Genomic DNA, 12,707 nt, shown 5'->3' with positions numbered 1-12,707 from the left:
TGGGGTCTCCTTTACTGCAGAGTATGCCAAGACCATTAGCTCTCTTGGCTGTTCTTTCTGAAAAGAGCAACACACCTGGAATTCAGCAAGAATGAAACAACTCATTTTGAAAATGAGTCAAACAGTAATCCTGTCTAAGCAGTCAACAGATGAAATATACCTCAAGAGTTACAGTCATTACATAGTACAACTTCTTGCAGTAATTCCACTGCTCAAGTGATACAATCCTTGCAAAATTTAAAGCTGGTATCCTCAAAACTAACTGTGAAGCTGTAAGAGCAAAGCAAAACTGAATAAAGGATTCCTAGCAGTGATTGGGACACCAAAGCACTGGTTCAACCACTTCTACCACATAAACTAATCTCAAAATAAAAATAATTTGTGTCCTCCTGGACTAAATACCCATATGCAGAGGTACCAGCAGCAACCACTTCCACAACCAGATCCTGTGGCTGTTCCAGATTTGACCTTTACAGGCTCTTGTTTTTCCAGCCAAAGCAAATCTTTACAGCACCCTGTTCAACAGCATCTGAACCACAGCCGAAATCAACCAGTAACATTAAACAGGACCCCCTCCAAAACCATTTGCCTCACTGACCTCCCTAGCAGTGCCTGTAAGGCTCCCGTGGCCCACAGCACAATTTTCAAGCAAGTCTGTGTAACCATTAATGCAATACTGAAACTCTTACCAAATGTAACACAAGCCAGAAGCAATTTTGGGGAACATGGACCACTGAAAATCTTCAAGTCTGATATCTGACAACCATTTCAACACAGAGAACATTAAGTAAAAATCAGACAAGTCTTACTCCCACTCCCACTCCTAATAACCTATAATAAATCTCCATTTAGAGATACCCAGGTGAGCAAATACAAACACTAAAACCACTGATCCCTGGTATAACTTAACTTTTAAAAGCTGCATTTTTGTTAAGCATGTTGTCAGCACAGTGTAGTCACTCAGTAAAATACTAGAATGTACCTATATAGATCCACTGCCATTAACTGACACATACAATTAATAAAGTTTAGCACTTAAATGAGACAAGAAAGTGTTTTATTTCTACAAAAAATGGTGAAGTGACAGGAGACTTCTGAGTTGATGTTTCCTGACTTTGTAATACAAACCAACATAGGAAAAAGAAGAGGAGCTCTGATTGTGTACCTGGAATGTAAAAAGGAGAGCTTAAAGATCACTTTCCTTTTGCCTTCCTTGAAAAAGCATAGTAAAAAAAAATTAACATTTGAAATCCCAAAGATGCCTTTTTAGATGACCTAATTTCATAATATTATTTCATCTTCATTTTGCAAACTTCTGAACAGTTAGAAACCACTGCAGGCAAATAGATCAGGCTACAGAGAAGTCACTGAACTAAAATGCTATCAAGAAAAGTGCATGACCACTTAAGTTTCCTTAAAGATTTAAATTCTCTAGTCTGCCTCACTGAAATTCCCAGTACCTAACCAAAAATAAACATAAAAGAAGAACTGCATGCTGGTATTTTAAAAGTCTGAAAAACGTTCTGAAAACTTTTCAGTATTTTCTAGGGACTGAAAGTGCATCATGCAAAAAGGTCCAAAATACGTATTTTTCCAACTTTCATTAAGTTCTTTTTTTTAAATCCATCCCAAATGTCACTTTTTCAGGCATGCTCAAGCTTGATGCAGAAGCATCCCATGAAGCTATTAACAAGTACAACTTTTGTGGTATTCCGGAAAAATTAGTAACACAGAAGCACAAATCTACTTTCGACAAATAGAGCAGACCTACTAAGCTATCCAATAAAGCTGTACTAAGAAAACAGTTTGCTGTGTATTTTTTTAAATATTCTTTGAGCAAAATATTTACTAATACTGTGAAATAATTCATTGGATTAAATTACATGCCTGAAAGTATTCTGAATTCTCAATTAAAATAAAGTCAATGTTAATCCCTCATCTCTACATCTCTTTAACTGTAATGTTAGATCAGGTGTTGAACTTTGTGCAGGCACAATTTTTCACAGGGTGTCCTCATATTTACACACGTGCACAGGGCTTCCTCTGCAAAGCTGGATACATGGGCCATAGCTACTCCTCTGCAAGATTCATAAAAGCCCCATGAAAAACTAAAGAGACACAATAATTTTCATGCAAACTAGGGATCAAGATAAAAAACCCAATAAAGTAATTCAAGCAAAAGATGACAATATAGTTTTTAAAAATAAATGAAACATTCTAATTTTAGAACAAGCAGTTCCAAAGCCAACACCACTGCCAGCAATCTATGAAACAGTAACTCAAGAACAGCTCTCATGAAGGATATTTTAGTCTGTGAGAAATTCTGAAGGCTAACTGGTTTGCCAGTTTAAAAAGTTTCTGAAATTAGTTTTCAATGCCATGTTGTTTGCATACAATTTATTTTTTACATTACTTGAAATACTCCATGCAATGACAGTGAACAACTGAAACAACTGTTAACAGCTACTAGGTTAAAATCTTCCATTTACATACAATTTTTGAGGTCAGAAGAATTACACTCATTCCTTTTGTCTAGCCCCTTTCTTACTCACTGTAGCACTATGCATTAGACTACTCCCTCTAATAGATCCAGTTCCTGCAAGTTGTAGCATTAAGAGTAGAGAAATATGGTAGAAAATAAACCCCCACTGCTCCTGATTCTCTCTTCTATACAACACTGAGTCTTCAAGGAAAGATTGACAAGTTTCTCTTTCCTTATGGCTCCTTGGGTGGCACCAACAGTTCACCTGCGACAGAAGTAACTGAGAGGCGAAACAGGATCACCACAGGTTGGATCTTCAGCCATGCTACAGAAACTGTTAATTTAGCAGTGGAAGGTATATTAACTATTCATCACCTTAATTTACAGGTAATTCTCAACATGTAACTGAATATAAAAGTGGGCAGCAAGTATTCCTGTCTTATACTAGAATTTGGGGCAAATAAACAAAAAAGCTTATGGAATTTACTCTTTTGCTACAGTAATTCCCACTCCTTCATTTGATGCCACATCCTGCCTAATTTTAAGCATGCCAAGAATGGACAGGTCACCATTTCACCCAGGGAACTGCTCTTCCTGCCCAACTATTAACCCCATGAATCCAATGAGCAGCACAGGTCATCTGAGGACCTCCATATGTACACTTGGCTCTCAGCTCCTGCCCAGAAGGTGTCACGTTTCTGAGCAGAAGAAGACTTTGCAGTAAACACAGCAAACTCTTAGGAGAGTGACACTGATTAACCAGAAAAAGGAATTCTGGCTAAGCTAGTTTCTGGAGGTTGCCTATATGCGACAACCAAGGAATCTCCCACACAGTGCAAAGGGAGATGTCAAACTATACCCAACTTTACTCACTTAAACTTGTCAATCAGACCCTGAAGGAAATGCAATGATCCCACTCCCAAGATACACAAGTCCTTGCAATAGGGCAACTGGTGTTCTCTTGTCCATGCATGGGCTTTTCCACTGTTTCTTGAAATTGCGCAAAAAGTAAAGTCTTCCAGGAATTAAGATCTCTTGCATTGAATGTGATATACCACATCTGCCTAATTCTATTAGAATTGCTTCTCAGCTCCACACAGTGCTCATTTACATGAACTCCAAAATGGCTGAGCTCAATGTTATTAGCAGATCACACTGAAAAATGAGTTCTCCCCTTTTCCTCCCTGGAGCAGTTTGGTTACATTTGGTTACCAGAGAAGAGCCTGTGTTAAACTGTTACACTCCCTTTACTGCATTATAGATCCCCAATCCAAAACATAAATTGATATATCCACAGATACTTCATTATTTTCAACTTATCCAGCTATACATGTGATTTTGAACTCCACACACAGGCTCTTAATTAAGGTGCTGCATATGACTCTACCTTTTTTGCTCCCCTTCACAGTTTCCTGACTACTGCCAAGGAAACTGAAATATTTGGGGGGGGGGGGGGAAATAAAATTAAAAACTCTGTGCTTTGTTGCTTTTTTTCTTTTGATTATATAGTCTGAAAAGCATTAAAAGGATACATCTCAAAGTACTATTTTGTAGGATTTAGACTTGGGTCAAATACCTCATAAGCATTATTTTGCCAGCTTACCTGACCAGTACTTTTGTAATTATTTAATCCTTTATAAAAACATTTCCTTGAGTTTGCTGGTAGTCTCTACCATGCTCTCCATTTGTTCAATTATCCAGTAAAGTCTCAGTCTGCAAACTTCTATGAGTATTTAACTTTTCTAACAGATCTTTGCACAACACCGTTCTTATAAAGAGGTATCGGAACTGAAAGGGAGAAACAAACGGAGCAGTGCTCCCCTGCAGCAGGCAGGAAGAAGGGTTAAGTAGGAGCACGCTGTGTGGTGGTGCCTGTCCCCACACCTCTTCCTTCTGAGGGCTCCCTGCTCTGCTCTCACCTCGGTGTACGCCTCCCTCAGCAGCACCACACAGGAGTGCGATGCCCAGCACACCTGCGCCCCCAGGCTGAGCACACTGAGGCATCCCCGGCCATGGAAATGCCACCTGAAGCCCAGACTCAGGTCTGTAGCAGCACAGCCCTTCTTCCTACAGTTTAGACATCTCAGCTGTGCTGAGAAAAAGGGAAGGAAGGGGCGGGGGCATTCATCAACTATGCCATCTTCTTCACCGCTGCATCTCACAGACAGGCACTTGATAAGTGACATGGCAGAACCACAAGACATTATTCACAGCAGTATTTCCATGTCAGAATGTTTAAATTTACAGCAACCCAAGATTTCAAAGACTCAGTTCCCAAAAATTTAGTGATACTGTCTCTATCATGCTCAATTCCATTATTCTGCTTGGAAAAGAACTTGGATTTTGAAAAGAAAAATGGGAAAAATTCTCTTCCTCCCTGAAAATCAAGAGTGTTATAACAATTAGCACCTCCATTTTTTAGCATTAAACTAAAACTAACTGAGTCCATAATCATACTTAGAAATTTAAAATTTCCCAGCATTGATGACACATTTTAGACATCATGTAATGGTAGGTATGGAATAGTCTGCAAAAAGGTAAGCAGGCAGTTCATCTTTCTTCCCTGAGGCAAGACTAAGTATGTGTAGAGGTTTTTAAGAACAGGTTAGACAATATTCAGTTTTAAGATTTCATGGCCTCTGTAGCTACCTCAGCTGTTCCAGTGCCCAGGTACAATTAAAATTTTACCTAAAACTTGACCTGGATTTTATTTTTACAAATTCAGCTTCTTAACTCTTGTAATAAGGATACTGAAAGCCATTTCTTTTCCTATTGTAACATCTTCTTTAATTTCTGCAGTTTACTATAATGTATGTTATTCTGTTATTCCTCTCTTGATCACTCTCTTTCCTAATATAAACTAGATCTTCCAAAAAGGAGGTTCGTTCTTAAATGTCTTATCCTCATTCTGCTCTCCCAGACCTTCTAGGATACTCATGTGTATTTCCAGGTGCTAGCACTTCTTCACTTCATTGGTATCTCTCCCAAAAGCTAACATTAAACAAATGTTCTTTGGTATCTCAATTACTTTGAATGGTTTCAATTTCATCTCCTGCTCCAACACTCCTCTTTCATTTTCTTCCCGCTTATATGGCCCATCATTCCCTGAACTCTCTTATCTGTAATGTACTTGGCCACCCTTATCTCCTCCAGGCAAGCTTTGAGAGACTACGTATTTCTGGTTGCTTCACCACACATTAAGATGTTTTTCAGTTGAGCTATTAAAATTGCCTATAAGAATAATTTTTTTAAACCAATTCTTCTTTCATGGAAATTCTTGCTATTTGAAAGCTGCAACAGTCCACATTAAACTGCAGCCTGCTCTCTTAAGAAGTGAGTTGTATCACTTTGCTTTAGCTTGCATGCTGTTGTTTTGGGGCTTGTTTGGTTGGGTTTTTCGGGTTTTTTTGGCCATAGGTTTTTGTTTGGATTGGGTTGGTTTTTTTTGAAGGGGAGATATATTCTAATTCGAATACACAGTAGTATCTTGTCTTATTTTCAATAAGAAAATGTGAAAGCCCAATTATACTGAGTATTGACAATGACTGACATCTCAAAGGCAGAACACAGTATCATTTTTCTGTAACTTCTGTAATGGATGAAGAGCAAACATGCTCCATGGGCAGGCCACAGAACCAAAGCCACTAACCTTAACGCCAATGGTAATGGAGTCTATGCTGAAAGTTCCCAAAGCCTCTTTTAACAGACACTAACGAGCACCTTTTGGTAAACAGAGATCAACAGTGAACACACTGGAACACTGAACCATCTTCACTCCTTGAACATAAAATGCCTCCTTGAACACAAGAAAGGCACCGCTAGCTGACAACAGTAGTCAATGACAACCCCATCATCTGACAATATTTGCTGGTTTTTTTAAATCCAATCCAAACCTGAACTGTTTTAATATTCAGTATGAATACACACAATGACAATGGCCCAAGTGCTGTTATAAGCATAATGAATTCTTAGGATTAATTACTCTGAATAAATGGCTGCAGACCTGAAGCTCATTTACGCTGTTATGTCTACAGGAATACAGAGCCTAGGCTTGATGTACAATATAGATAAAGCTCCATGTATTCTTTAATGCCAGCTACTATAAAGCATGACCCACTTTGGCTTTTGTTAATAAAAACATTCCATGAGCCTGATGTGCTACAAATATACTTACATCTTTTGCCATGTTACCGAAGACTAAAAACCAGTTCTCTTAAAATCTTGACGGCTGCAGGACACAGGGACAATGATGCTGTTTTCTAGAAAGCAAGCAGAGACAGCATCAGCTGTAAAAAAATGAAAGGAGAGAAAGTTTTTACCACTGAAATTAATGACTACTACCAAGTACAATTTAGGTTTCTTCTTTTAAAAAACACGTTTTTAAAAAGAGAAAAGTTTCCCTTCATCACCTTTCATCCCTTGACCCCCACGCTCACGTGCGGGGGGCACTCCTTTCCCGACGGCTGGGTGAGCTGTGCCCTGGCAGAGCCCTTCCCCCCGCCCGTGCCCGATCCCGATCCCGATCCCATGCGGGGCCGGTCCCTGTCCAGCTGCGCCCCTTCCACCGCCGGGCGCGGGCAGCGATCACGGCCTCCTCCTCCTCTCCACCCCCATTTGCAGCAGCAGGCACAAGTAGGCCCGAGGGGCAGCTCCCCCCGGGGCCTTCCAGCCCCGCTCTCCTCCCGCTCCTCGCAGGCGGACGGGCCGCGGCGGCGGCGGCAAAGCCCGGGGGCCGCCCCCGCGCCTCGGGCACCCCGCGCCCCCCGCCCGGGGCCTCCGCGCCGGGCAGAGCCGCAGCCGCCGCCGCTGCTCCCGGCAGCGAGGGGGCCGCGGGATCGCGGGCAGGGGGGACACGGCGGCGGGGGCGGCGGGCGGGGAGCGGGTCCGCGCCGCCTCATCCCCATCCCGATCCTGCCCGGCCGCCGCCGTCCCACGCACCCCCCGGGGCTCCCCTCGGCGGGCGCGGGCTGCCCGCACCTGAGCGGCCGAAGGCAGAGAGCGCCGGCTCCATCCCCCGCCGCCGCCCCCAGGACAGAGCGGGACCCGGAGCACGGCGCGGCAGCTCCCTCCGCCCGCCGCCGCTGCCGCCGCTGCTGCCGCTGCCGCTGCGGAGGCGCCCGACTGCACATGTGCGGCGGCGGCTGCGCGGGCCGGGCGGGAGGGGGCAGGGGCGGGGGGAGGCGGCGGGACGCGGACAGCGGCAGCGCGGGCACGGGGGAGGGCGGGCGGGAGGGAGGAGAGGGGCCCGGCAGGGACCGCCCCGCGCCCCCCCGCGCTCCGGGGAGGGGGTGCAGGGGCAGGGTCTCCCCGGCGCCTGTCACTTCCCAGCGCGCCGCTGCCCCTGCCGGCCGCCAGCCCGGCGGGCTCCGGGCCGGCCCCGCACGCCGCGGCCCCGCACACCTGCCCGGCGCCGCCGAGGGAGCGGGGGATGCCGCCAGCGGCTCGAGTGGCGGGAGCGGCCCCGCACAGACCCCGCGCGCGCGACTCCCCGCCGCGCTTCCCCCTCTCTTATTTTCTTCCCTTCTTAATTTTTTTTTTGTAAATAAAAATTTAAAAAAAAATAAATTGAAACTTACACTTTTGTGCGTGCCCCTGACGCTGCGCGCTGACGTCACGGGCGCGGCGCGCCCCGCACGGGCACACGCGGAGCGCCCAAGCCAACCCGCCCGCGCGCCGCTCCAAGGCGCGCAGGCAGCGGCGCACCGAGCATGCGCGGGATTTTCGCGCCTTCTCCCGGCCGCGCGCCCGCCCCGCGGTGCCGCGCGGTGCCCGCGGGAGCGGCGGCTGCGGGGCAGGACCCGCCGGGGCAGGGCCGGGCATGGCGGGGCTGCCACAGCATCCTGCTGCCCCTGCTTCCTCATCGCGCCTTGGCCCGCCTTTACTTGAGCGAAATTTCGCTCACAGCGGTCGTTGCTAAAATTAGGGATTTTGTGGTAATTCACGCGAAAGTTTCCCCTTTGGGTGGCTGCATAGTCGCAACCTTGAATTAGGCCGGACCTGCGCCAAAAACTGAGGCACCTCCAGGCTGTGCAGGCTCTGTGAGTAGTGACAGCCGCAGGAACAGGGCACGTTAGCAAGGGTTGTGAGATGTAATTACATCATTCTGTAAGTTTTGGCAAGAAAACCCTGCAGCATGCCTAGCAGGGGGCTACAAAGGCAGCGCTGTAATGGTGGAAAGTGCGGGAAAGCAAAGGCAGCTCAAAAGCTGCAATGCTTCCGAGGGTGGATGAGAGGCTGTTGGACAGGGAGGAAGCTGCACGCAATACCGAGCCTGCATGGTACGAGGTTGTTCGTAATGCAGTGAGGGGGGCAGGAACAGGCCCGTTCTTTCTTTACAATTACGCTGCTTCCTGGGAAAGACAACTAGTTGGGAATAGAAGACACAACCACCAGAGCATAGAGACAGCAAACCAATCTAGCACAAATGCTAGAGCAGATGCATTTCATCAGTTGACTAGATTCACATCTAGTTACATTTATACTTTACTCTTTTTTTAAGAGACATTTAATAGCTGTGTTTTACAATAATAAGGAAACACTACCTTCATTTTCTTGAGAAATGGGAATCAAGTTTTTCATTAACAACAGTCCCCCCTCCCCCCTTGCTGCTATAGGGTTCATTATTACCCCATTTCTTCATTCCTCCTAAGCTTGACTGCAGTGGACACCAGAGAAAGAAGGTAATAATGAAAATGTCTGTAACTGTTTATAACTTTTCAAAAGCAGCAAGAACTTTCACACACAAAAAATCATGAAGCACCAGCTGCAGAAAAAAAATGCTCCCTAAAAGATATTTCCAACTGATAGTGCCATTCTCTACTCCATGATCCAGGTCACATATATTGTGCCCGTGGATTTAAACATTCTGTGTGTCTCGAGTTCCAAACCCCCTCTTCCTTTTTTACCTTAATTCTGGTAGGAAAAAACTTGAAAGACAACTGAGCAAGCATAAACACGGGGGACTGTCCTGGTTTGCCAGCATTTATTTTGATACATTACTAACTGCCCAACCATGCCCAACTCCCAGGTACTGTTTTTTTTCTTTAGAAGTGAGCTGTTCACAACTGATTTGAAGTATTTGTACCAGTGGAAAAACCTTAAGCATTTCTCTTATCTCCAAGCACACCTTCCTCAGGCATTTTTGAGCTTTAGGACTTCTATGTTTGTAGTGGTGAAAGGCTATTCCCGTTCACAACTGTTTTGTGTCCCCCCTTTTAAGTGCCTCCCCCTTTTAAGTGTGCTTCAAAAGGAGAACAGATCATAACTTTATAAACAGCATTAGTATGGCAGAACTGCATGATAGGCACAAGGAAATTACCTCAAGAGGTCACCTAGTCTTCAGAAACCTGCAACAGATGCCAGAGGACATGCACATGAACATATTTTGACCTTCATGCCTCAGAACAGGAGCCATGCAATCTGAACAGAGTGATCTCTGCAAGCTCTTGATTTAATTAAAGACCTAGTACCTGCTGACATGCTTGTCAGCATCTGGCCTCCTTCAGAGGTAGCATCTCTCAATTCTCAAATTTCTGCCCTATTTTAGGAAATAAAAAATGCAGCTTGGTACCATGATTTTGAAAGTGTTACCATTCCCTGATCTAGGTTTTGTCCCAGAAGGCAGGATCAATTGTCCCTAAGCCACTCTGGTCACACCACTGTCCAGCAATCAGGACATTTTCCTAGTCTCCACTGTCCTTAAACTGCCAGTAAGTCCCACCCAGCAGTGGGAATTACTCAACAGAGGCAGTGGGAGAACCCAAGGAGCACACCTCTCAGGCTACCTGGGGAAGCTGGTAGAGGCATGCCTTTCATTTCCTTTGGGGTAGGGTGGGCCACAGATCTCCCAGCCCTTAGGACATCTTGCTGCTCTTCCTTCTTCCTTCACTAGTTTTGTTGGCTCCCTTATCAACACGGGATGTCTGGTACTTGCTGTTCCCACAAAATAGTAATGCTCTTAGGGTAGCTTTGCCTCCTATCACTTGAAGATCCCATTTCCTCCACCTTTGGCACTAACCACATTCTGGAACACTGCCATGACTGGTTACACACCAGAACTACGGATTCCTTCCCTAGACAAACCCCAGGAGTGCTTTTGTGGTTAGATTATTCCTGGGTTCATTCCAACAAACAGTAAGACCACACTAGGTTTCTCACTCCCTCTGCTGAGCATCACCATACAGCACTATTCTGTCATGCCAGGCACACTCCACATCTCTCAGCCTGCAAAGCTGAGGTTGTCCAGCTGTAAAACAACTGAAATACACAGCATTGTGAGGATACTTTCTCCTCATATTTGAGAATTATAGGAAATATGAATCTTAGGGCTTTTGAATGGCTACATAATCCCATGGACTAGGCCACCAGAACCACATTCCTTGAGCTGTCCTAGACCCACATCAGTCACAGTTGCAAGAACCCACCTCACTGCCCCCATGAGATACTTTCCTACTGAAGAATGGAAGCCACCTGCTCTATATGGAATAAGCCACAAGTATCACAGAATATGCCAAGTTGGAAGGGACCCACAAGGATCATCAAGTCCAACCTCCTGGCCCTGCAAAGGACTATCCCCAAGAGTCACAACATGTGCCTGATGCTTGAACTCTGTCAGGCTAGGTGAAGAACCTTTTTCTAATATCCAGACTAAACATCCTTTGACACAACTTCAGGCCATTCCCTTGAGTCCTGTCACTGGTCACCACAGAGAAGAGATCAGTGCCTGCCCCTGCTCTTCCCCTCACAAGGAAGCTGTAACTGCAACGAATCTCCCCTCAGTCTCCTCCATGCTGAACAGATCAAGTGCCCTCAGCTGCTCCTCATACGGCTTCCCGTCCAGGCCCTTCACGATCTTCATTGCTCTCCTTTGGATGTTATGAGCTTAATATCTTTCTTATATTGGAGAAACCAAAACTTCACACAATATCCAAGGTATGGCCACCCCAGTGTGGGGGTTCATACATACCAATCTGATCCCAAGAACAGGGAAATGGCTGACAATATAAGCACAACCCACACTACCAGCTTTCAAACTGCTTTTGTTCCTTTATCTTCACACGGAACAATGACCAAGGGTAGCAATTAAGGGACAACACGCAAGAACTTAAATTTCCAGAAAACCATGCAAGATAAGCAAAGTTGCATCCACATTCAAAACAAATCAACAAAACAAAAAAAACTACAAAAAAAAAAGGTAAGATGAAGGAGTTGCAAATGAAGCACAAAGCAGACCCTTCTTTTTCACTCCCTTAAGCTCAGCTTCACCATAGAAATAACCTCTCATCACTTATGAGGCTTCTCCTCCGCATCAGCTTTTCTGTGTTCAAAGGATGCTGATCATTAGCTAAATGAATGAGACAGAATCACTGTTCAACAAACTGAAACAAAAATTTCAAGAGAAGACCTTCTGTTCTTTGAGAAACTTTAAGAAATCCATAGCTTTTCCTTTCAGGGCTTCTGATCTCTGCTTTATCTACTTGACACAGAAAGAGAATATTTGACAGTACAAGCATAAGGTTTCTGAAAAGCTTCAATTAATATTAAGTGGGCCAGTTACCTAAGATTCTTCTCATTTTCCATACAGGTATAAGTGATCATTCAGGAATAAGGTCTATTGTTTCCGTCCTATGATGGTATAATGAGACTACCCCATTTGGACACAAATCCATTATTTGCATTTCAGGAAGTATTTACAGTATCTCAATATACCTCCAGATTTCCATGAGACAATCTCAAACATCTGATTGTAAACAAACTTACTATATGTGCATTTGCACTTACATCTAATATTCAACCACGCAATCCAAGTCTATGTCAACAAAGAGGCACAGAACACTGATCCCCAGATAAAGCTCCTGTTTCTCTTTCCCAGTTCTCCTAAAGCCTAGCCAAGTCATGACTGAATCAAAAATTATTTGGGAAAGCACCAACAGAGGTGAGGCAACCAGTAAGGTATCTAGATGGGTCAACTTCCTTTTTGGACATGGACTCTCCACCCAACTATTTTAAAAGATAATTAGGAAAAAATTTTCTTTCTTTTAAGAGACACAAATCAGTATTTGCTAGTCTCCTAACTGCAGTTTTCTAGAGAATTACAATTACCCACAGCAATTTATTTAGAGAAAATGTTTACTAATCAAAGTTATAATACATTGTATAATCATTTCAAAGGCTAAGTGACAAAATGGAGGTCTGTACTATGACCTATCATAGATACTTATTTTCC

At 44.4% G+C, this 12,707-nt stretch overlaps 1 protein-coding gene across 5 annotated transcripts in view; it reads right to left on the bottom strand.

The window, feature by feature from the left end:
- Positions 1–8,164, bottom strand: part of TFDP1 (transcription factor Dp-1) — a 42,820-nt gene extending 34,656 nt beyond the window's left edge. The window contains exons 1-2 of one of the 5 annotated variants that reach the window (XM_071572796.1): positions 8,059–8,164; positions 6,657–6,768 (exon numbers count right to left, since the gene is read on the bottom strand). In XM_071572796.1, the coding sequence (XP_071428897.1) occupies positions 6,657–6,668 (12 nt within the window). In that variant the 5' untranslated portion in view covers positions 6,669–6,768; positions 8,059–8,164. Of the gene's footprint in view, positions 1–6,656; positions 6,769–7,459; positions 7,638–8,058 lie in introns of those variants that run through there. The other 4 variants (XM_071572884.1, XM_071572963.1, XM_071572626.1 and 1 more) reach the window with 4 other exon arrangements.
- Positions 8,165–12,707: the final 4,543 nt, after the last annotated feature.

The sequence above is a fragment of the Pithys albifrons genome, chromosome 1 (genome assembly GCF_047495875.1).
Source record: "Pithys albifrons albifrons isolate INPA30051 chromosome 1, PitAlb_v1, whole genome shotgun sequence".
Lineage (NCBI taxonomy): Eukaryota > Metazoa > Chordata > Aves > Passeriformes > Thamnophilidae > Pithys > Pithys albifrons.
This window is presented reverse-complemented; position numbering and strand designations above follow the sequence as displayed.